At 40.9% G+C, this 21,003-nt stretch overlaps 1 protein-coding gene across 1 annotated transcript; it reads left to right on the top strand.

Annotated features, from left to right (window-relative positions):
* The first annotated feature begins 6,863 nt into the window (after positions 1–6,863).
* Positions 6,864–18,510, top strand: LOC129818589 (glutathione hydrolase 1 proenzyme-like). Its single transcript, XM_055874634.1, has 13 exons — positions 6,864–7,015; positions 12,007–12,177; positions 12,552–12,682; positions 12,832–12,921; positions 13,067–13,259; positions 13,442–13,602; positions 13,733–13,882; positions 14,951–15,087; positions 16,342–16,529; positions 16,617–16,744; positions 16,865–16,980; positions 17,092–17,205; positions 17,290–18,510. The coding sequence occupies exons 2-13, from the start codon at positions 12,011–12,013 to the stop codon at positions 17,434–17,436; spliced, it is 1,722 nt and encodes a 573-aa protein (XP_055730609.1). The 5' UTR covers positions 6,864–7,015; positions 12,007–12,010; the 3' UTR covers positions 17,437–18,510.
* Positions 18,511–21,003: the final 2,493 nt, after the last annotated feature.

Raw genomic sequence — 21,003 nt, 5'->3', positions numbered from 1 at the left:
TCTTCATACAGGTCCAAGGCTAATTTTGTTGTTTAGCTCATGATGAACTAACTCGATTTAAGAGATCTGACTCAATGCTTTTACATTTTGTACACACAAAAATGCATGGTTGTTTGGTTGACCCAACTGCTGGGTTGCAGGCTATGGGTCACTTAGTTTGGCTGTTTTCTTTAAAGAGTGCTGTGTTATTGATGCTGGGTGCTAGGTTATTGATGCTGGGTTATTGAGTTGTGATGTGTAGGTCGTGAACGATTTCTTCTTTTTGAAGACTCTTTTTAGTGACTGAGAGGCGTGATTCGGTTTTCTGAGGGACTCGTTCAGTCCTTCGTTTGACCTGCTTGGCTGCAATGAATTCTACAGCATGATTAATTGATAGGTTGTTTAGTAACAAAACCGACGGGTGCGCAACTATGGGGCAAAACAGACATAATTGGCCTAGATTGTTGTCAACATGTAAACTATACTTCGTCTCCAATATTTATTGAAAACATAAATACATTTTCACAATGAGAACTTGTCTCAAATACATCGTTACAGTTGTTGGTTAGCTAGCTAGAGAATTGTTGCCATATTATCACATACAAAACACATCAAAATAAGACATGGTATCAAGACAAGATAAAACTTGCTGAAACGAGCCTCCTACGATTCCCTGCATGGCAGATTCTTGGCATTGTTGCTACAGTAGCTATCTGGCCATCCAGAATCACAACAACACCCATTGCAGCACACTCATCATTTTCGTGATGTTGTCAGCTAACTTGTCTATGTCTATGCATGCTCCTCTGTGGAGACGTGCTCTGACGGTCAACTGTCTTGTCATACAGTGCCTTCAGAAAGTATTTATACCCCTTGACTTATTCCACATTCTGTTGTGTTACAGCCTGAATTAAAAATGTATTCAATCTTTTTTCTCACCCATCTACACACAATACCCTATAATGACAAAGTGAAAACATGTTTTTAGACATTTTTGCAAATGTATTGAAAAGGAAATACAGAAATATCTAATTTGCATAAGTATGCACACCCCTGAGTCAATTAAGCAATAATGGTATAAGGCCAGTATACCACGGCTAAAGGCTATTCTTAAGCACGACCCAATGCGGAGTGCCTGGATACGGCCCTTAGCCCTGGTATATTGGCCATATACCACAAACCACAGAAGTGCCTTATTGCTATTATAAACTGTTTACCAACGTAATTAGAGCAGTAACAAAATATGTTTTGTCATAACCGTGGTATACAGTCTGATATGCCACGGCTGTCAGCCAATCAGCATTCAGGGCTCGAACCACCCAGTTCATAATACATGTTAGAATCACCTTTGGCAGTGATTACAACTGTGAGTCTTTCTGGGTAAATCTCTAAATTCATACCTGGATTGTTCAATATTTACACATGGTACTTCTTCAAGCTCTGGGTTGATAATTGATCGCATTGTGCAAGAATGAATGCAATTCATTATTTTTTGAATGTTATGATATACACAGCTTTGTAGAACCTAAACCTACACAGCCTTTGCTCAACAAACCCGAATTTGAGAACAAATTGTTTGGGGTGCTGCAGTTCACCAACGATATTGTGCTTATCACCCTCACAGCAGTCATGCAATGCATTCCGCCATGAGTCGTTTACAATCTCATCAAATGTACCAAGAAATAATCATATTTGTAGGCCTAGCAATCAACAAATGTACATTGTTTAAAGCACGCTTTTACAGTCTCAATCACAAATGACAGCTCCAATAAGCCCTTTATGAGGAATGACATGTGAACGAGAGGCTTGTGGAATCATGACTATTTCGCTGGTAGGTGGTCCTCAATCAACCAATCAATCCAATGTATTATAAAGCCGTTTTTAAATCAGCAGTTGTCACAAAGTGCTTAAACAGAAACTGAACCTAAAACCCCAGAGATCAAGCAATGCAGAAGCATGGTGTCTAGGAAAAACTCCCTGGAAAAGACAGAACCTAGGGAGTAACATAGAATGGAACCAGGCCCTGAGGGTTGACCTCAGAGCCTGATTCCTCTCTAGGTTTCTTCCTAGGTTCCTGCCTTTCTAGGGAGTTTTTCCTAGCATCCGTGCTTATACAATTGCATTGCTTGCTCTCTTGCTCTGTGGGGCTTTAGATACGCTACCGGTCAAACGTTTTAGAACACCTACTCATTCAAGGGTTTCATCATTTTACTATCTTCTACATTGTAGAATAATAGTGAAGACATAAAAACTATGAAATAACACATATGGAATCATGTAGTAACCAAAAAAGTGTTAAACAAATAAAAATATATTTTATATTTGTCACGTTCTGACCTTTATTTCCTTTGTTTTGTCTTTATTTAGTATGGTTAGGGCGTGAGTTGGGGTGGGCAGTCTATGTGTGTTTTTCTATGTTGGGGTTTTGTGTTCGGCCTGGTATGATTCTCAATCAGAGGCAGCTGTCAATCGTTGTCCCTGATTGAGAATCATACTTAGGTAGCCTGGGTTTCACTTTTGGTTTGTGGGTGTTTGTTTCCGTGTCAGTGTTTGTCGCCACACGGTACTGTTTCGTTTGATCATCGTTTATTGTTTTTGTTCCTGTGTTCAGTTTTTGGGATTTATATTAAAGACATGAACACTTACCACGCTGCGCTTTGGTCCTCCTCTCTTCCACATTACGACGACCATTACAATATTTGAGATTCTTCAAATATCCACCCTTTGCCTTGATGACAGCTTTTCACACTCTTGGCATTCTCTCAACCAGCTTCATTATGGCAAGAACAGCTCAAATAAGCAAAGAGAAACGACAGTCCATCATTACTTTAAGACATGAAGGTCGCAAAAACCATCAAGCGCTATGACGAAACTGTCTCTCAAGATGACCGCCACAGGAATGGAAGACCCAGAGTTACCTCTGCTGCAGAGGATAAGTTCATTAGAGTTACCAGCCTCAGAAATTGCAGCCCAAATAAATGCTTCAAAGAGTTCAAGTAACAGACACATCTCAACATCAACTGTTCAGATGAGACCTTGTGAATCAGGCCTTCATTGTCGAGGTTCTGCAAAGAAAACACTACTAAAGGACACCAATAATAAGAAGAGACTTGATTGAGCCAAGAAACACGAGCAACGGACATTAGACCGGAGGAAATTTGTCCTTTGGTCTGGAGTCCAAATTTGAGATTTTTGGTTGGTGTGAATTTCCCACCTTAACGCATGGAGGAGGAGGTGTTATGGTGTGGGCGTGCTTTGCTGGTGAGACTGTCTGTGATTTATTTAGAATTCAAGACACACTTAACCAGCATGACTACCACAGCATTCTACAGCAATATGTCATCCTATTTGGTTTGGTCTTAGTGGGACTATCATTTGTTTTTCAACAGGACAATGACCCAACACACCTCCAAGCTGTGTAAGGGGTGTTTTGCCAAGAAGGAGAGTGATGGGGCGCAGATGACCTGGAGTTCAGATGACCTGGCCTCCACAATTCCCTGACCTCAACCAAATTGAGATGGTTTAGAATGAGTCTAACCGCAGAGTGAAGGAAAAGCAGCCAACATGTGCTCAGCATATGTTGGAACTCCTTCAAGATTTTTGGAAAAGCATTCCAGGTGAAGCTGGTTGAGAGAATGACAAGAGTGTGCAAAGCTGTCATCAAGACAAAGGGTGGATTTGTGAGGAATCTCAAATATAAAATATATTTTGATTTGTTGAGCACTTTTTTGGTTACTACATGATTCCATATGTGTTATTTCATAGTTTTGACGTCTTCACTATTCTGCAAAGTAGAAAATAGTAAAAATCAAGAAAAATGATTGAATGAGTTGGTGTTTTAAAACTTTTGACCGGTAGTGTATCCTCTTCTGGCTGTGCTGGGTGGAGAGTATAAGAGTAGATGGCCATTAAGGCCAGATTGTTCTTCTAGATGTTCATACGTTCATAGATGACCAGCAGGGTCAAATAATAATCACAGCGTTTATAGAGGGTGTGACAGGGCAGCACCTCAGGAATAAATGTCAGTTGGCTTTTCATAACTGAGAATTCAGAGGTCGAGACAGCAGGTGCGGGGGAGAAGAGAGAGAGAGTGAGGGTCGAAACAGCAGGTTTCGAACAGCAGAAGCAGCATGACCAGGTGGACTGGGGACGGGGACAGCCAAGAGTCGTCAGGCCAGGTAGTCCTGAAGCATGGTCCTGGGGCTCAGGTCCTCCAGGGATGAGAGAGAGAGATGGGAGAATTAATGGGAGCATACATAAAATCACACAGGACACCAGATTTATAGGACTATGGTTAAACCTCTATTGTACTCTTTTTTACACCTTACAATATTTAATGGATTAAACTTGAATATGGCAACTTTCAAGATGAATCAAACCACTGTATATTTGATTCATCAATATATTTGATTCATCAATATATGTCATGCGCAAAGGCTCTCCAAACAATGATTTTATGATTCATACATACTTTCCTAACCCTGAAATTTGCCCAAATAATCTACAAAATCAGAGTATTTTAAATCTGAAATGCTGAAACGGAGACGAATATGCGTATATTTAGATGGCTTTCTTTCACTGATCCTTGAATTCTGAACCGTTCTCTCCATATATTCTAGTGAGTCTGGTGAGAAAATTCGAATTAAAGGTACACCAATTTCAAAGGGATGGCTTTAGATAAATGTAGTGAAAACACTATTGAATAAAAACTCCACAAGAAAATCTGTTGGCCAGCAAGTGGGAGGGTTTATTCAGCGCACGCAAGGAAACCATGTCTGCAAAGCCCATTACGCACCTGCCTAAGGTAAGTCTGAAAACCAACTACTGAGAAGTGCATAGGAAAGACTTGAATAGGAAATGCGTACGTTTCCTAATTCTGAATCAGGAGCCTATGCATATCCCAGTGTTGGGATATGTAAATAATAATGTTATGAATGTTATATTATAATATGTTATGTGCAAAAATATTAAAGGAAAATTGAAATTTGCAGTGTACAAACTTAAAGGTGCTACATATAGGATATATTACATTTTGCATTGTATTTTCAGAAAATGTCCATAATATATCTGCAGTAACAGTGGAATTATAGTGTTTCACGGTATTACTTACCTGCCAGTGTTGTGATTGGGTGTGATATTTGCCTATTGATTTCTCCCGCCGGCACGGCATCTGTTGTCAAAATGGAAAATCTGTTTTGACTTTGTGGCTGTGTTATCTAGTGGAAATTAGGTTGAGTGGCCAATGTAGAAATCACTAATTTCCTGGTGAGAAAACAATCACTAAATAGTGTAGGGAATCATTGTACCATCTAAATCGCTGTGAATTATATTTTCAATAACAACAAATATAGTTTTAACAGCTGTTTGAAGCTGGTGGAACAAAACCGAAAGTAAAAGGCTCAAGCACGAGTCTCCACCATGTTACGGGAAATGGGATGCTGACTAGGGGGAGATTTGTTTTGAAAGTAGCCTAGTGCTGTTGCAATTCACCTAGCTTCCACATAGGGGAGAAATTAAGAGAGATTCTAGGTGTAGCACCTTTAAAATGATGAACAGGAATAACATTTACTCTTACGGGTGGCCAAAAATAATAATGTGAAAGCTACGGCCCTACTAGGCCACGCCCCCTGAAATAACCGATTGATTACATTAAAAAAGACCTAGCTGCTGGGTCGACCCAACAGATGGTTAAAAAAAACTGTTGGTTAAATGAACCATTTGGGTAATCCATGTAAAAATAACCAGCGTGTGTTCTGTCCATAATTTACCCAGCGCTGGGTTACCAAATAACCCAAATCGGGTTGTTTTTTACCCAGACTTTTTTAGAGTGCAGGAATGTAAATTGTGATATTAATTTAATGATCATAATCCATATTATCACATAGGCTAATCAATGTATATATTTTTGTTTTGTTTATACAGTACAACAATGCATACAAGGTACAATATAAAGGAAATGTGTCTTTCGCTCCGTCCTCCGTTCTTTATATATTGTCTTACAGACCTACACTGCAGATTCTTTTCAGATTCTTTCTCTCTCTCTATCTCACTCTCTTCCTCACCAACCTTTTTATTTAGCTAGTTGGGTATTTCCAGAGTATTACATACTGACATAATATAAATGAATGTTTATTATGAGCTGTAAATCAGGCTGGGAATGAGACTCCCATGCAGTCAATATGTAAAAGTAAAATAATTTAACTAACTATTGGTAATCACATTTAATGAGCGAGTTAAACCTAAAGAGAAAATCAATTATGCAGTTACTGTATAATATATTCTACGTGTCAAGAAGAAATAAAACCACAATTCTGTTGTGAAATGAGGTGATGTTGTCATTCTCGAATGAAAAAAATGAAGAATCTATAAAACTCAGCAATATAGGAGTGTTATTAAAGATTTTTATACTATCTCAACCTTTGTTGCACCCATTGAACTTAAACATTAAAACCAATCCAGCTGTGTTGTTCTCAGAAAAGACTACAAGAGAAGAGATCTACAAGCAATGTACCACACTGCTATGCCTTTTCATGTGGTAGATTGCTGCATTGGTAATGTGCTAAAAGATAGCGCTTCTAGAAGCACATTACACATTCAAATCATGGCAGTTAACCTGTTTGAATTCATCTCCAACAACCATTTTGCTTCATGTGGTTAATCTTCCATGTGTGTAGCTATGCACAAGAGCAGTCTATTTGTTAAAGAGATAATTTGTCCTATTGGTCAGACATCCAGTCTCTGGGGCAACAAAACGGCATCATAGATGGTTTTATGTTGATGTTAACTTGTAAATGATTTCCCTCATAAGAGAGGTGGGTCTTATTTTAATGTTTTCTGAATGTTCTTGTCTGCTTTTGCCACAGTACCACCGATGAGGTGCTTTTATGGAGGCGTAGGTTAATGTTTAATGGCATTGTAATAGTTACACATTGAGAGCTATTGCCTACATGGTGCTATGTACTGCTCAAACTTGCTCAGAGGACTGTGAGAAACCCACTGGCAACCAGTCTGTTCCAGAGGCCTGAGAGACACCAAGGTAAGAGAAGGATCTGATCTTTTACTATTTGGGTGATGGACAGCTCAATCGTTGCAACAACAACAACGAAAATGCTATAAAGAGTGAGGACAGGGAATAATTCAGTCTGATTGGTTTGTGTATTTTCATCAACCGCACCTGTGCTGCATAAGCTAAAGAAAGTGTCCAGAGATGTTACACGCATTGAACGCTGTTGCTTTGAAGGCTGAGGAATTTGCATGGCAGTAAATACATAGCACTGAAGGGAGGTATTATCTGGCTGAGAAATTCCAGTCTTTTGTGTTGCTGGTTTAATTTTGTTGGCCGCAGGCAGCACAAGCTTCACAAAGAGGGATGTGCTGCATTACAGTGTGCTCACATATATTGTAGCTACAGTTCTGCAGTGAGGTAGGGTTTGATGCAGGCAACACATCCGCGCTTCTCTAACAATTAACAGGTCTCTCTGTTACTGGGAAACAGTCAAGTCAATAAATGATTCAGTGTCAATATATTTACCAAATGTCCTTAACTAAATAGCTAATAGTGTCAGTCAGTCCTTGTAAAAAGTCTGCATCTCAGTGGAAATATTCTTCCTTAACAATGATGGGTAATTCGTAGCTTATGATATGACATTTGTAAAATAAAAAGGGTTTGAAAACATAATGTGTTTGTATGTTATTTAAAGCATTGTAGATGACAATATTTAACTATGGGGGTTGTGTATGTGAGTTGTGATCATGTGCAATGGTGAGAGAGTTATGGTCAGCTAGAACGGGTCATATCTTTTGGCAACACTAGATGGGCAGTTTGGTGCGTGGGTGACTGTTTAGTGTTGCCCACTGAAGCTGAGATGTGTCTGTATGTGAATTTATCATTCTACATTCAACAGTAACTCACCTATACCTGGTGCTAGTATCTACTGATGAATGTGACACACTAGGGTGTTGACACACTGGGGTGTTGATTCAGCGATAAAGAGCATCATTTTCATCGACTGTTGTTGTTAATGTATCAAATCTGCTCTGTATTCAACACAGACACAGACATTCAGCTATAGGAAGAGTCTTGGTGGTTCCAAACTTCTTCCATTTAAGAATTATTGAGGCCATTGTGTTCTTGGGGACCTTTCAATGCTGCAGACATTTTTTGGTACCCTTCCCCAGATCTGACCATCGACACAATCCTGTCTCTGAGCTCTACGGACAATTCCTTCAACCTCATTGCTTGTTTTTTGCTCTGGCTTGCACTGTCAACTGTGGGACCTTACAAAGACAGGTGTGCCTTTCCAAATCATGTCCAATCAATTGAATTTTCCACATGTGGACTCCAGTCAAGTTGTAGAAACATCTCAAGGATGACCAATGGAAACAGGATGCACATGAGCTCAATTTCAAGTCTCATAGCACAGTGTCTGAATATTTGTGTAAATACTGTATAAAAAAATAAATAATAATACACTTTCGCTTTGTCATTATGGGGTATTGTGTGTGATGAGGGAAAAAAATATTTAATCCATTTTAGAATTAGGCTGTAACGTAACAAAATATGGATAAAGGAAAGGGTCTGAATACTTTCCGAATGCACTGTATGTACAATATCCATACAGTACAGTGCAAGCTGTGGCGGCAGGTAGCCTAGTGGCTAGAGCGTTGGGCCAGTAACCGAAAGGTTGCCTAGATCGAATCCCCGAGCTGACAAGGTAAAAATCTGTTGTTCTGTCACGACTTCCGCCGAAGTCGGCCCTTCTCCTTGTTCGGGTGGTGTTTGGCGGTCGACGTCGCCGGCTTTCTAGTCACCATCGATCCATTTTTCTGTTTCGTTTTGTTTGGTCTGCATAATTAGACACCTGGTTTCAATTCCCCTATTATGTTCCCTATTTAACCCTCTGGCTTTCATTTCTGTTTTGTCCTTGATTGTTTGTTACGTTAGTGGTTGTTGTTATTTCTTATTATTCCCTTTGTGGAATTTTGCTGTGATTTTTGAGTAAACGTTTTGTGTTTCGCTCAACACCTGTGTCCTGCATTTGACTCTGCTACTTCGCCGCACACAACCCTGACATGTTCTTCCCCGGAACAAGGAAATTAACCCACTATTCCTAGGCCGTCGTTGTAAATAAGAATTTGTTCTGAACTGACTTGCTTAGTTAAATATAGGTTAAATAAAAATAAATTTTAAAAAGCTCTGGAAAATTCTCATTAAGTACATCAAAAGGCTCTTATCTGAATTTAAATTTCCAACCAGCTAGATATATATTTTTTTCAAAAACAACCTTCCTTTTCAAAAGGTAGAGACTACCCTCTCACCAATGTGTGACTGTTTAATATAAATATGTTTAACTTTCTTATCGCAACATGTCAAAGCTTGTTATTAGCATTGCCCCAAGGTCAGAATCAAATTGTATTAAATGTTTATGCCTGTTTTTAAATAAATATGCCTCTTTTTATTACATTCTTTAGTCAAGTGAACCTTGCCCTCAATAAGTGGACCTCATTTACACAGGCAGACAAATTCCGATCTTTGCCAATAATTGGTCTTCTGACCAATCAGATCAGATCTTTTGCAAATATTTAGGCAAAGAAATCAGAGTTGGGATGCCTGTGTAAACCCAGTCACAGATTTCAACAAAATAAATTATGCTGAACAAAATATAAACACATCAAGCAACAATTTCAATGATTTTACTGTTACAGTTCATTTAATGAAATCAGTCAATTTATATAGATTAAATAGGCCCTAATCTAGCGATTTTACATGAATGGACAGGGGTACAGCCATGTGTGGGCCTGGGAGAGCATAGGCCCACCCATTTGGGGGCCATGCTCACCCACTTTGAAACCAGGCTCAGCCAGTCAGAATTATTGTTTTCCAACAAAAGGGTTTTATTACAGACAGAAATACTCCTTTGGTTCATCAGCTGTCCGGGTGGCTGGTCTCAGACGATCCTGCAGGTGAAGAAGCCAGATGTGGAAGTTCTGGGGTGGCGTGGTTACGAGTGGTCTGCGTTTTTGAGGCCAGTTGGACGTGCTGCCAAATTGTCTAAATTACGTTAAAGGCGGCTTATGGTAGAGAAATTAACATTAAATTCTCTGGCAACAGATCTGGTGGACATTCCTGCAGTCAGCATGCCAATTGCACACTCCCTCAAAACTTGAGACTTCTGTGGCATTGTGTTGTGTGACAAAACTGCACATTTTAGAGTGGCCTTTTATTGTCCCCAGCACAAGGTGCACCTGTGTACAAGGTGCACATTTATAGCATCTTTTATTTCAGATCATGAAACATGGGACCAACACTTTACATGCTGCGTTTATATTTTTGTTCAGTGTAGTTAGGGGAAAAGTGTATCTTGTTGGGTTGATATACTGAAAGGAGTACTATTGTGTTTACTCTCTAGATAAGGTTAGGACACTGTTGAATAGTAGTAGTATTAGTATTTATTAGGATCTCCAATTAGCTGCTGCCGAGGCAAACAGAACTCAAAACAAAACAAATGAAATAGATGAGTGTGCATTGCACTACATTTACATCACAATTTAGTAATTTAGCAGATGCTCCCATCTCAAGATAGCCAGGTGAGACAACCAAGTATCACATATCATTACAATACATAATAGAATACAAAATACATAAAAATATCTGTGTCTCTTCACAGTCCCCATCGTGCCGTAAGGAGTTCTTTTATCTGTTTTTGAATCTGTTTTTAATGCTTGCTTGAGTTACCTCGGGTGGCAGAGAGTTTCATGTAGTCATGGCTTTATTTAATACTGTGCGTTTTCCAGCCTCTGTTCTGGACCTGGGGTCTTAGAAGAGACCTCAGGTTGTATGTTTTGTGTGGTACAGACTAGTGTCTGAACTGTGTGCCAACTGCTTTAACAGACAGATCGGTACCTTCAACATATCAACACGTCGCACAAAGAGCAATAGTGATGCGGTCAATCTCTCCTCAACTTTGAGCCAGGAGAGATTGACATGCATGTTACTGACATTCGCTCTCATGTTACTAATTCTAAGTGCAATACCTGCTGCTCTGTTCTGGATCAACTGCAGTTTGCCTATGTCCTTCTTCAACTGGGCAGTAGGCCAGGTGCGACAAAAATAGGTTGACTGAGATGTGAAGAAAGCAATGTGAAGAAAGCAAAGCAAGCCTTATCATGGACAGACCTCTTCTCATTTTAGCAACCACTGAGTCTATATGACATCTTGCTATCTAGGGTTACACCCAGCAGTTTAGTCTCCTCAACTTGCTCAATCACCACATTATTCAATAATATATCTAGATATATATCTAGAGGTTTAGGTTTGAGTGAGTGATTTGTTCCAAAAATGTTGCTTTTTAAAATATATTTAGCACCAGCATATTGCTAGTTACCCATTCTAAAAGTGACTGGAGCTCTATGTTAAGGGTGTCAGTTATTTATTTTAATGTCGTAGCCGACATGTATGCTGTTAAGTTGTCAGTGTACATAGACACACTGGCTTTATTCAAGGTCAGCGGAAGGTCATTAGTAAAAACAGAAAAACAATAATGGCCCAAGCCTGCTGCCATGCGGTACACCACTCAACTTTAATTGCATTAGAGAGGCTTCCATTAACGAAAACCCTATGTGCTCTGTTAGATAGTTAACTCTCAATCCATGATAAGGCAGAGGATGTAAAGCCATAACACTTAAGTGTTTTCAGCAATAGGTTATTATCAATAATATCAAAAGCTGCACTAAAGTCCAACAAAAAAGCTACCACAATCGTATTATTATAAATGCATTTTAGCCAATCATCAGTCATTTGTGTCAGTGAGGAGTGAGGTGAGTAGTAATGGCATGGTTTCATACCTGAACAGAATGTAAGAATTGATCATCAACTCACACTGTACAATTGTGTTGCACTGACTTTTGCCTTTGCTCATGTGTTTTGCAATTTTGAGAGTACGTTTGTGTGGGGGTGTTTCTATGTGTTTATATAACTCCCTTCAATTGAGATTGACTGTAATAGGATTTCCTGTGTTTCCCTGACAGAAAGATGGTCCATAAGTCCATAGTGGTGGGTCTGGTGGTGCTGCTGGTGGCTGCCGTGAGCACCTTCGTGGGTGTGTTCTTTGGGCTGGGCAGCAGGTCGACCTCAAATGACCATCCCTACTCCAGGGCTGCCGTGGCAGCTGATGCTGGCCCATGCTCAGAAATCGGCAGGTAAGAACTCTCACACAAACACATAAAGTATATACAGTACCAGTCTCAAACATTTCTACACACACAAATTACTCATTTAAATGTTTTTGTAGACATCCAGACACAAAGATACCGGTTTCAAAGCATACTGTTCCAAGCAGGCCTAATAGCAGAAACCAGGCTCAAGTTTTTCTTGGTCTGAACATACAAATATGCTCCTGCTTCTGAGTCTATTTATGTTCCTCCGTCATCTCAAATCCTTCCCGTTTTGTCATGATAATTCATTCTGTCTGTGTAAACTGCCTGCTGTTTCTTTATGAACTAGTGCATTTGTATGCAAATTAGGGCCACTGAATATAAACTTTTTTCGGCGTGGGTGTGTCTGTAAATCTCAGAGACACGTTGCAGAAAGGTGGCTCTGCAGTGGATGCATCTATTGCTGCCTTGCTGTGTGTTGGGCTGATGAACGCCCACAGCATGGGCATTGGAGGAGGACTCTTCTTCACTATCTATGATGCCAAAACTGGTACAGTCAGAGCCCTAATCCTTGACTTAAAACTACACCATATTTATCTTTAATGATGTCAACAATTCCAACAACGACACCTGAACTAAAAACAGGAGATGTAAAACCTTGGTGTGATGTTGTAAAGATGATTTTGACTTCCTTCAAAGGAAAGGTAGAGACCATTGATTCCAGGGAGACGGCTCCCGCCAACGCGACAGAGAACATGTTTGGCAATAGCACCCAGTTAGCCAAGAAAGGTAATGTTTTACCAGTTACCTAACACCAGAAAATGGATGAAAGGCATACGTTTACGATGAGTGATGGCCTTGCGATAGTCAAAGATACAGAGGTAAGAGTTGATAGGAACGTTTGGCAGTAATGTTTGGCAGTAACGTTTGGCAGGAGGGTTGTCCATCGCCATACCAGGGGAGATCCGTGGGTACGAGCTGGCACACAATCGCCATGGAAAATTGCCATGGAGAGAGCTGTTCCAGCCTGCAATCCAGTTGGCACGGAAAGGCTTTCCTTTGGGCAGGGCATTGGCAACTGCTATCTCCAAGAACAGGGAAACCATCACTGGTGACACCGCTTTATGGTAAGAATGCCTAGAAAGGAGACATAATATGGAGTGGTGATCTGAGTTACTGTACAGAGGGTCAAGTTTTCACATGAGGAGATACTTCCCTTTTAAGATGATTTTTGCCCTTATTCCCAAACATGAGAGCTCAGTGTCTCATATGTTGTCTCTGACATCTCTGTTTTTGATCTCTCTTTAAGTGAGGTGTTTTGTGACAAAAATGGTGCCATCCTGAAGGAAAACGACACCATCACCTTTACTAAACTTGCTGACACCTATGAAACAATAGCAAATAAGGGACCTAATGCTTTTTACGAAGGCCCACTGGCAGAGAACCTTGTGAGGGACATTCAGTCAGCAGGTTGGCTTCTCCCTTATATCTACCAAATATTAACAAGCTGCAATTTTGATAGAATTTCATTCAGGGTCTGCTGGCTGAACATCTTAACACAAACAGTGTCTTATTGTCTGTTTACCGGTATGTGTTTCAGATGGTATCATCACACTGGATGACCTAAAGAACTACAAGCCTTTTTTGGATGAGAGTCCTCTCAATACTAATGTGGGGGAGTACATCATGTATGTGCCCAACGCCCCAGCCAGTGGCCCTGTCCTGTCCCTCATACTCAACATTCTGGATGGTAAGCCTGATGACAGAGAGTTGTATTCAACATCAAACTGTGTCTGTTCTATTTAAGGAGGTTTGGAAAAATATTTGAGTCACATTTGGACAGCCTGTCACTCTCGTGCTACAGTACAAATGTATTAGAGATGTGGCAGCTGCTCAAGATAGGAGTAATTAAGAACCAAAGATAATTGTTTTCTGAGCCATCACACCCGAGGCGCTCTGCTCTGCAGGCCTGGTGCTCCGTCAGCACTGTTAACTGCGGAAAATGATGCTGAACTGTTCATTACCATTATAGCAGCCCTGGTCTATCGCATCCCGTTACTGTATGCTCCATGTCTCTCTCTTGATAATGCATATTCAGATAAATAACCACCTTCTGTTCGGTGGTGGTGCTGCTGACTGACCAGTAATTGGGGTGTAGAAATACATCTCCTCTTCTCATCCCCAGCTCTGTTTCAGCTTCACATTAATGCCCGGAGTCTATTGGATATCTAGTCAATAGAGTACTTCCTCCAGACTCCCTCTCTCTGCTGGTTCCCAGTACAGTAGCTATATAATATGACAGTGTCTGTCGGGGGATTAGATGGAAACTTTATTCCAGAGTATTTAAACTCCCTAATTAAACTAAACCGTCTCTTCCTGTGGCTCCTCTGCCTGGCCGCCCCACTTAACAGTGGCTCTCTGCCTCTACCGCAAACAATAATCTGACCAATTTACCTCTAATTGGACACCGACGAGTGGTGGGGGAATCACATAACACTGGCATGCCAGGGCCCGCTCAAGCCCTTCATCCTGACAGTTCACCATGACTTCTGCTACTGCCTGTCAGCTGAAATTCATCAAACAATTCCATTTGGTTACAGTTCTCTTTCGTTTTTCTCCATCCTCTCCTCCTCTATGGCTGTGAGCTAAAACAGTTCTAACAGTGATAGTCTGGAATAGGGAAACAGAATGAACAGAACTTTGATATTGAGAGTAAACCCTTTGAATGTCAACTTCACCTGATCAAATGTAATGTGCTGTATTATTGTTTAATAAATGTAAAGATGGTGGCTATGGTTACACTGGTTACTGTTTTCAGGATACAACTTCACCTCAGACAGTGTCTCCAGCACTGAGAAGAAGATCCTCACGTACCACCGCATGGTCGAGGCCTTCCGATTTGCTTACGCCAAGCGAAGCATGCTGGGAGATCCAAACTTCCTCAACATCTCTGATGTAAGTCTCACCCCCATCTTATCAGAGTTTATATTCAATAGTACTCTCAATCACTTACTGATCATATTCAATCAACGGCTCATAGTACTGTATGTGTTGGAATGTCATGGGTCAATAAGTTCATGTTCATTGGAGACAGTTAATATGGATATGATTTCAGGTAGGCCTCCGAGCTACAGCAAGTAAATAAAGGTAAGAGGGATGCTTGGCAACAATGTAAAAAAATCCAACAAAAGGGCTTGCCAAGAAAAACTTACAAAAGGACTAATTCAAGTAGAAAGGAGTTGGAGCACTCAACAAAAAAGGCAGGGATTTATTTTTCTCAGCTTTAATCCATTGGATGAGTAGTTACAGGTGACTGACCCAACAATTGCACTCAACTCCTATTTTTAGCCTAGTGGCCTATTGAGAAACAAATGTGAAATTAAACATAACAGTGTCAATGGCTAATACTAACACAAAATAATAGTAACAAATATCAGGTGTCTCGTTGATTAATAGGCCATATCAAAATGAACAAAGGTGATATTTGGGTGTCTGTGAAAACAGCGGTAGAGAGACCCAAAAAATCATGGCAACATTATGGAAACGAGGACAATGAAAAATCGTAGTTTAACCTCTATTCCTGTGTAACAGTAACATTATAGCTTTCATCCGTCCCCGAACCAGGGACCTTCTGCACACAGACAACAGTCACCCACCCCCGAAGCATCGTTACACAACGCGCCACAAAAGCCGAGACTCTTGCAGAGCAAGGGGAACAACTACTTCAGGTCTCAGAGCGAGTGACTTCACCGATTGAAACTCTATTAGCGCGCACCACCGCTAACTAGCTAGCCATTTCACATCGGTTACACCTGCACCAAAGGAAATACAGACGAGCTTCGTGATTTACATAAATTCACTGAAAACCCACACTAATACATGGTTATATTAAATGTATTGCACTTTTAATGTAGCCTACATTTGGCCAGCTAATAGCCTAATCATAGATGAAGCAACATTATGGATTTAATGGTAAAATCCTGTTTTCTTGGTAAGCCCTTTTATTAAATATGCTCATATAAGAGAGTTGATTGGATTATTGATTGAAATGAACTTCTGTCTGCCAAGAGACTATTTGTACAGCTGCTATGTTGAAATTTCTGTACATGCAAACCAGCACAGCTTCGTCATTTTAGACTGTTCTAAATGGTTATTTTTATTATTTGGCATTCATTTAAGACTCATTCTCCTGTCCCCTCGCCTCTTCAGCTCATCCGCAACATGACCTCAGATTACTTTGCCGATGCCCTCCGTCAGAAGATTACAGATGATACCACCCATCACATGAACTACTATGAGCCGGAGTACTTTGTCCCCGAGAACCACGGGACAGCACATCTGTCTGTGGTGGCAGAGGACGGGAGTGCAGTGGCAGCCACCAGCACCATCAACCAATTGTAGGAATCATGTCCCAGTTAAACATTTGATTGGAAAAATGAACTGGAGCTAGTCCTCATTATCATTATTTTCTATTTCCTCCCTAGTTTTGGCTCCAAAGTCATGTCACGATCTACAGGAATCCTCCTCAACAATGAGATGGATGACTTCAGCTCCCCCCTCATCACCAATGGCTTTGGAGTGCCTCCTTCACCAAACAACTTCATCAGACCAGGTAAGGGCTACATCTGTACAGACGCCACACTTTTCAGTTCACCACCCGGCTCTAATAGCCAGAAATTGGTACTTGATGGTGGGTAAGGATGGGCCTAACTGCCCTGTTATCTCTCCCCAGGTAAGAGGCCCTTGTCTTCTATGTGTCCAGCCATTCTTTTTGACAAGAGGAGCAACAATGTCAAGATGGTGGTGGGGGGCTCAGGAGGAACAAAGATCACCACGTCAACTGCCACGGTACATCAGGCTACAATGCCCTTTCATCGCTGTGTGAAAGTACTCTAATACTTTCTTTGCATTCTACCAAGTTGTCGTCTGTGACTGAATTGTTGGCTGTTCATTCTGCAGGTGATTCTCAACACACTGTTCTTTAACTACGACCTGAAGAAAGCTGTGGCAGATCCCAGAATCCACAACCAGCTGAGTCCCAACACCACACTGGGAGAGCCCGGGTTTGACGAGGTGGGTTAGATGACTGACGACAGTGAATTCACATACTCTACAGTGCATAAAAAGGAGTGTCACAATGAGTATGCTTTCCTTCAGATGGTGATGGCAGGTCTGGCTTTGAAGAACCATGAGACAGAGTTCCTGACAGCCACAGGGGCTGTGGTTCAGGCAGTGGTGCGCCAGGGGGACCGGCTCCATGCTGAATCCGACCCCAGGAAATGGGGCTACGCTGCTGGGTACTGAGACCAACCACAGACCCCAGCTCCCACGAACTGAGGCAAACCACACACCTCTGCTCCCACAGACAGGCTGGCTGATTGGGCTTCTGATTCAGATGAAAGCCACCTCTACAATAGGGCTGTGACAATACCAGTATCGCAATATTTTTTCCATGGCAAAAATGAATACACGAAGCAGATCTCTTTGGTCCTTTAAAAACCTGCTGTACTGTATGTAAAATATTGTGTGCTGTAGATGGAAACATATACATGTGACTCTGGATGACAACATAATGATGGTTGTTTCCAACATTAGGCCTGTTTTCCTGAAGAAGTTAATCCGCTTTGCGATACTGGTATCGTCCTGGCCCTACTCTATAGACTATATTACAAACCAAGAGAAAAACATTCAGATTCCTGTCATCTCAGCAAAGACCTACGACCTACAGTATGACCTTAGTCCTCTCTGGTAAACCAGGGTCACCTTTCTCCCTCGTTGGTGTCATAAGAAAGTGGAGAGAAGCTACCCTCCAACGTCTCCTATCCCTCCAGTGCCTCAGTCTGAGATCCAGATGCTGAGATAGAGCTATTCATTCTCCACAGTCCTCCTCCACTCTGCTTTACAATGCGGTACTATGTGTACCATCTCAATATTTCTTATTCAAAGTAACTGTGCCAACACTATATCAATGTTTTTCTTTCACTGCAATCTTTCATGGATTTTCAGTCAGGATTTTCATTTTGAGATAATATATTATTATAATCACTGTTTGCCTTAAACCAAATGTTATATTCAGTAAAAAAATGTATATTATTTGTGTTACTTTTGAGAAGACATGCTATTGGTTCAAGATTAATAATTCACAAGCCATACCCATATAAAAGTTTTATGATGTAAGACTGCAACAATATTATAAGCATTGACCAACAATGAAAACACAGGAAGACAGAAACAAATTTCAAATAATAAAAGAGGGCTTACTTCATGGTTCAATTGTTCTCATGACACGACTGCAAAGTGCAATGTTTGTTTGCCATTTGTTAATTTATGTTGGTCAAATACACCATGTAGGCTATACTAATAAAGAGTCGCACACAGTCTTATTCTAAAATTGATTATATAAATCATAAAAAAACAGAAATACCATATTTAAATAAGTATTCAGACCCTTTGCTATGAGACTCGAAATTGAGTTCAGGTGCATCCTGTTTCCATTGATCATCCTTGAGATGTTTCTACAACTTGATTGGAGTCCATCTGTGGTAAATTCACACACCTGTCTATATAAGGTCCCACAGCTGACAGTGCATGTCAGAGCAAAAACAAAGCCATGAGGTTGAAGGAATTGTCCGTAGAGCTCCGAGACAGGATTTTGATGAGGCACAGATCTGGGGAAGGGTACCAAAACATTTCTGCAGCATTGAAGGTCCCCAAGAACACAGTGGCCTCCATTATTCTTAAATGGAAGAAGTTTTGAACCACCAAGACTCTTCCTAGAGCTGAGCAATCGGGGGAGAAAGGCATTGGTCAGGGAGATTACCAAGAACCCAATGGTCACTGACAGCTACAGAGTTCCTCTGTGGAGATGGGAGAACCTTCCAGAAGGACAACAATCACTGCAGCACTCCACCAATCAGGTCTTTATGGTAGTGTCCAGACGGAAGCCACTCCTCAGTAAAATGCACATGGCATCACTTGGAGTTTGCCAAAAGTCACCGAAAGGACTCTCAGACCATGAGAAACAAGATTCTCTGGTCTGATGAAACCAAGATTGAATTCTATGGTCTGAATACCAAGCGTCACATCTGGAGGAAACCTGGCACCATCCCTATGCTGAAGCATGTTGGTGGCAGCATCATACTGTGGGGATGTTTTTCAGCAGTAGGGACTGGGAGACTAGTCAGGATCGAGGGAAAGATGAACAGAGCAAAGTACAGAGAGATCCTTGATGAAAACCTGCTCCAGAGCGCTCAGACTGGTGCGAATGTTCACCTTACAACGGGACAACGACACTAAGCCCAAAGCCAAGACAATGCGGTTTCGGAATACGTCTCTGAATGTCCCTGAGTGGCCCAGCCAGAGCCTGGACTTGAACCCGATCTACCATCTCTGGAGAGACCTGACAATGGCTGTGCAGTGACACTCCCCATCCAACCTGGCAGAGCCTGAGAGGATCTGCAAAGAAGAATGGGAGAAACTCCCCAAATACGGGTGTGCCAAGCTTGTAGCGTCATACCCAAGAAGACTCAAGGCTGTAATCGCTGCCAAAGGTGCTTCAACAAAGTACTGAGTAAAGGGTCTGAATACTTATGTTAATGTGATATTTGAGTTTTTACATTTACAAACATTTCTAAAAACCTATTTTTGCTTCGTCATTATGGGGTATTGTGTGTAGATTGATGAGGGGAAAAACTTTTTAATACATTTTAAATAAGGCTATTACGTTAAGAAATGTGGAAGAAGTCAAGGGGTCTGAATACTTTCCAAAAGCACTGTATAAGCTACCAGAAATCTATTGGCTAAACCACCAACATTTCTGCATCACATTGCCTATACCATGACAACATATTTATTGATGATCATTTTTTATCTTGTAAGGCTAAGTGTTACGTAACTTTTTCCCACACTTTAAAAAAAAACGATATATTGCATGTGTTTACTTGATGCATGTTATTTGGACAGTAAACATGAAACCATTATGTCATAATGGCATAGAGGATAACAAGAAAACTAATGTAAACCAAACCTGAAACTATTCTCAGTGCCACTCAGGGATATAGTGAATGCGTAACATAGACCATATACTCTACGACCAAATATAGCAAACAGAAAGGGACACGGTCTGTCAGAAAATATTGAACCTGTGTCTATTGTCTTTAGCGTCATGTTTTGGACATAGTCTATGTGACATACTACGGTCAACGGGCAAAGTGAACGTGGGAACAGCATGTGCTGCAGAGCTACAGTTTATGACTGTAACAATCATTTCCCACCAACAAGAGTTCAGTAAACGCTCATGACATGACCTCAACAATACTGTCTCTTCAGACAGGGTCATACCACATCTCTCACTGTATTATTGGAGGCAAAGGAACATAAAGCACTTAAACGTTTGGAGAGCAGGATACAAAACGATGAGGCAAAGCTTTTAACAACTATTTTACAGCTTTGGCATGTTCTGGACAGAGAATATGCTGTATTGGAGAGTTGATTAACTAAGGCTTTAGTCAAGCATTTCCACGAGTGTTCGAGATGGTCTGATTCACGAGAGCCTTATTATCATTCAGCTAAACCTGATGAAACCCTCTGCCACATACCAAAGACTGAGCTCCTTTACTCCAAATGATCCCACATGAACACCAGACACTAGCACCTAACACTGGGTAGCAGATTTGCATGTTTTCATAATTCACATCTAGCGCCTGGGAGGATCCACTTCGGAGATCATTACTCATTCATAAGCTCCACTATTGAAACACATCTCATTACTATTGCCTTTGTCTCCGTTGGGGGTGGGAAAGCTGTTCTCACCTCTTTTAGGGCAAACAGAAAAAGTAGATCTAATTAGTATTCATCTCAGACACAACATGC

Source organism: Salvelinus fontinalis, chromosome 21 (assembly GCF_029448725.1).
Source record: "Salvelinus fontinalis isolate EN_2023a chromosome 21, ASM2944872v1, whole genome shotgun sequence".
Classification (NCBI taxonomy): domain Eukaryota; kingdom Metazoa; phylum Chordata; class Actinopteri; order Salmoniformes; family Salmonidae; genus Salvelinus; species Salvelinus fontinalis.
This window is presented reverse-complemented; position numbering and strand designations above follow the sequence as displayed.

Bases quoted from the DNA above. Each gene is read 5' to 3' on its own strand.
- LOC129818589 (XM_055874634.1), top strand. From the start codon at position 12,011: ATGGTCCATAAGTCCATAGTGGTGGGTCTGGTGGTGCTGCTGGTGGCT. The intron at 12,178-12,551 runs GTAAGAACTCTC...TGTAAATCTCAG, and splicing joins CCATGCTCAGAAATCGGCAG to AGACACGTTGCAGAAAGGTG. The intron at 12,683-12,831 runs GTACAGTCAGAG...CTTCCTTCAAAG, and splicing joins TATCTATGATGCCAAAACTG to GAAAGGTAGAGACCATTGAT.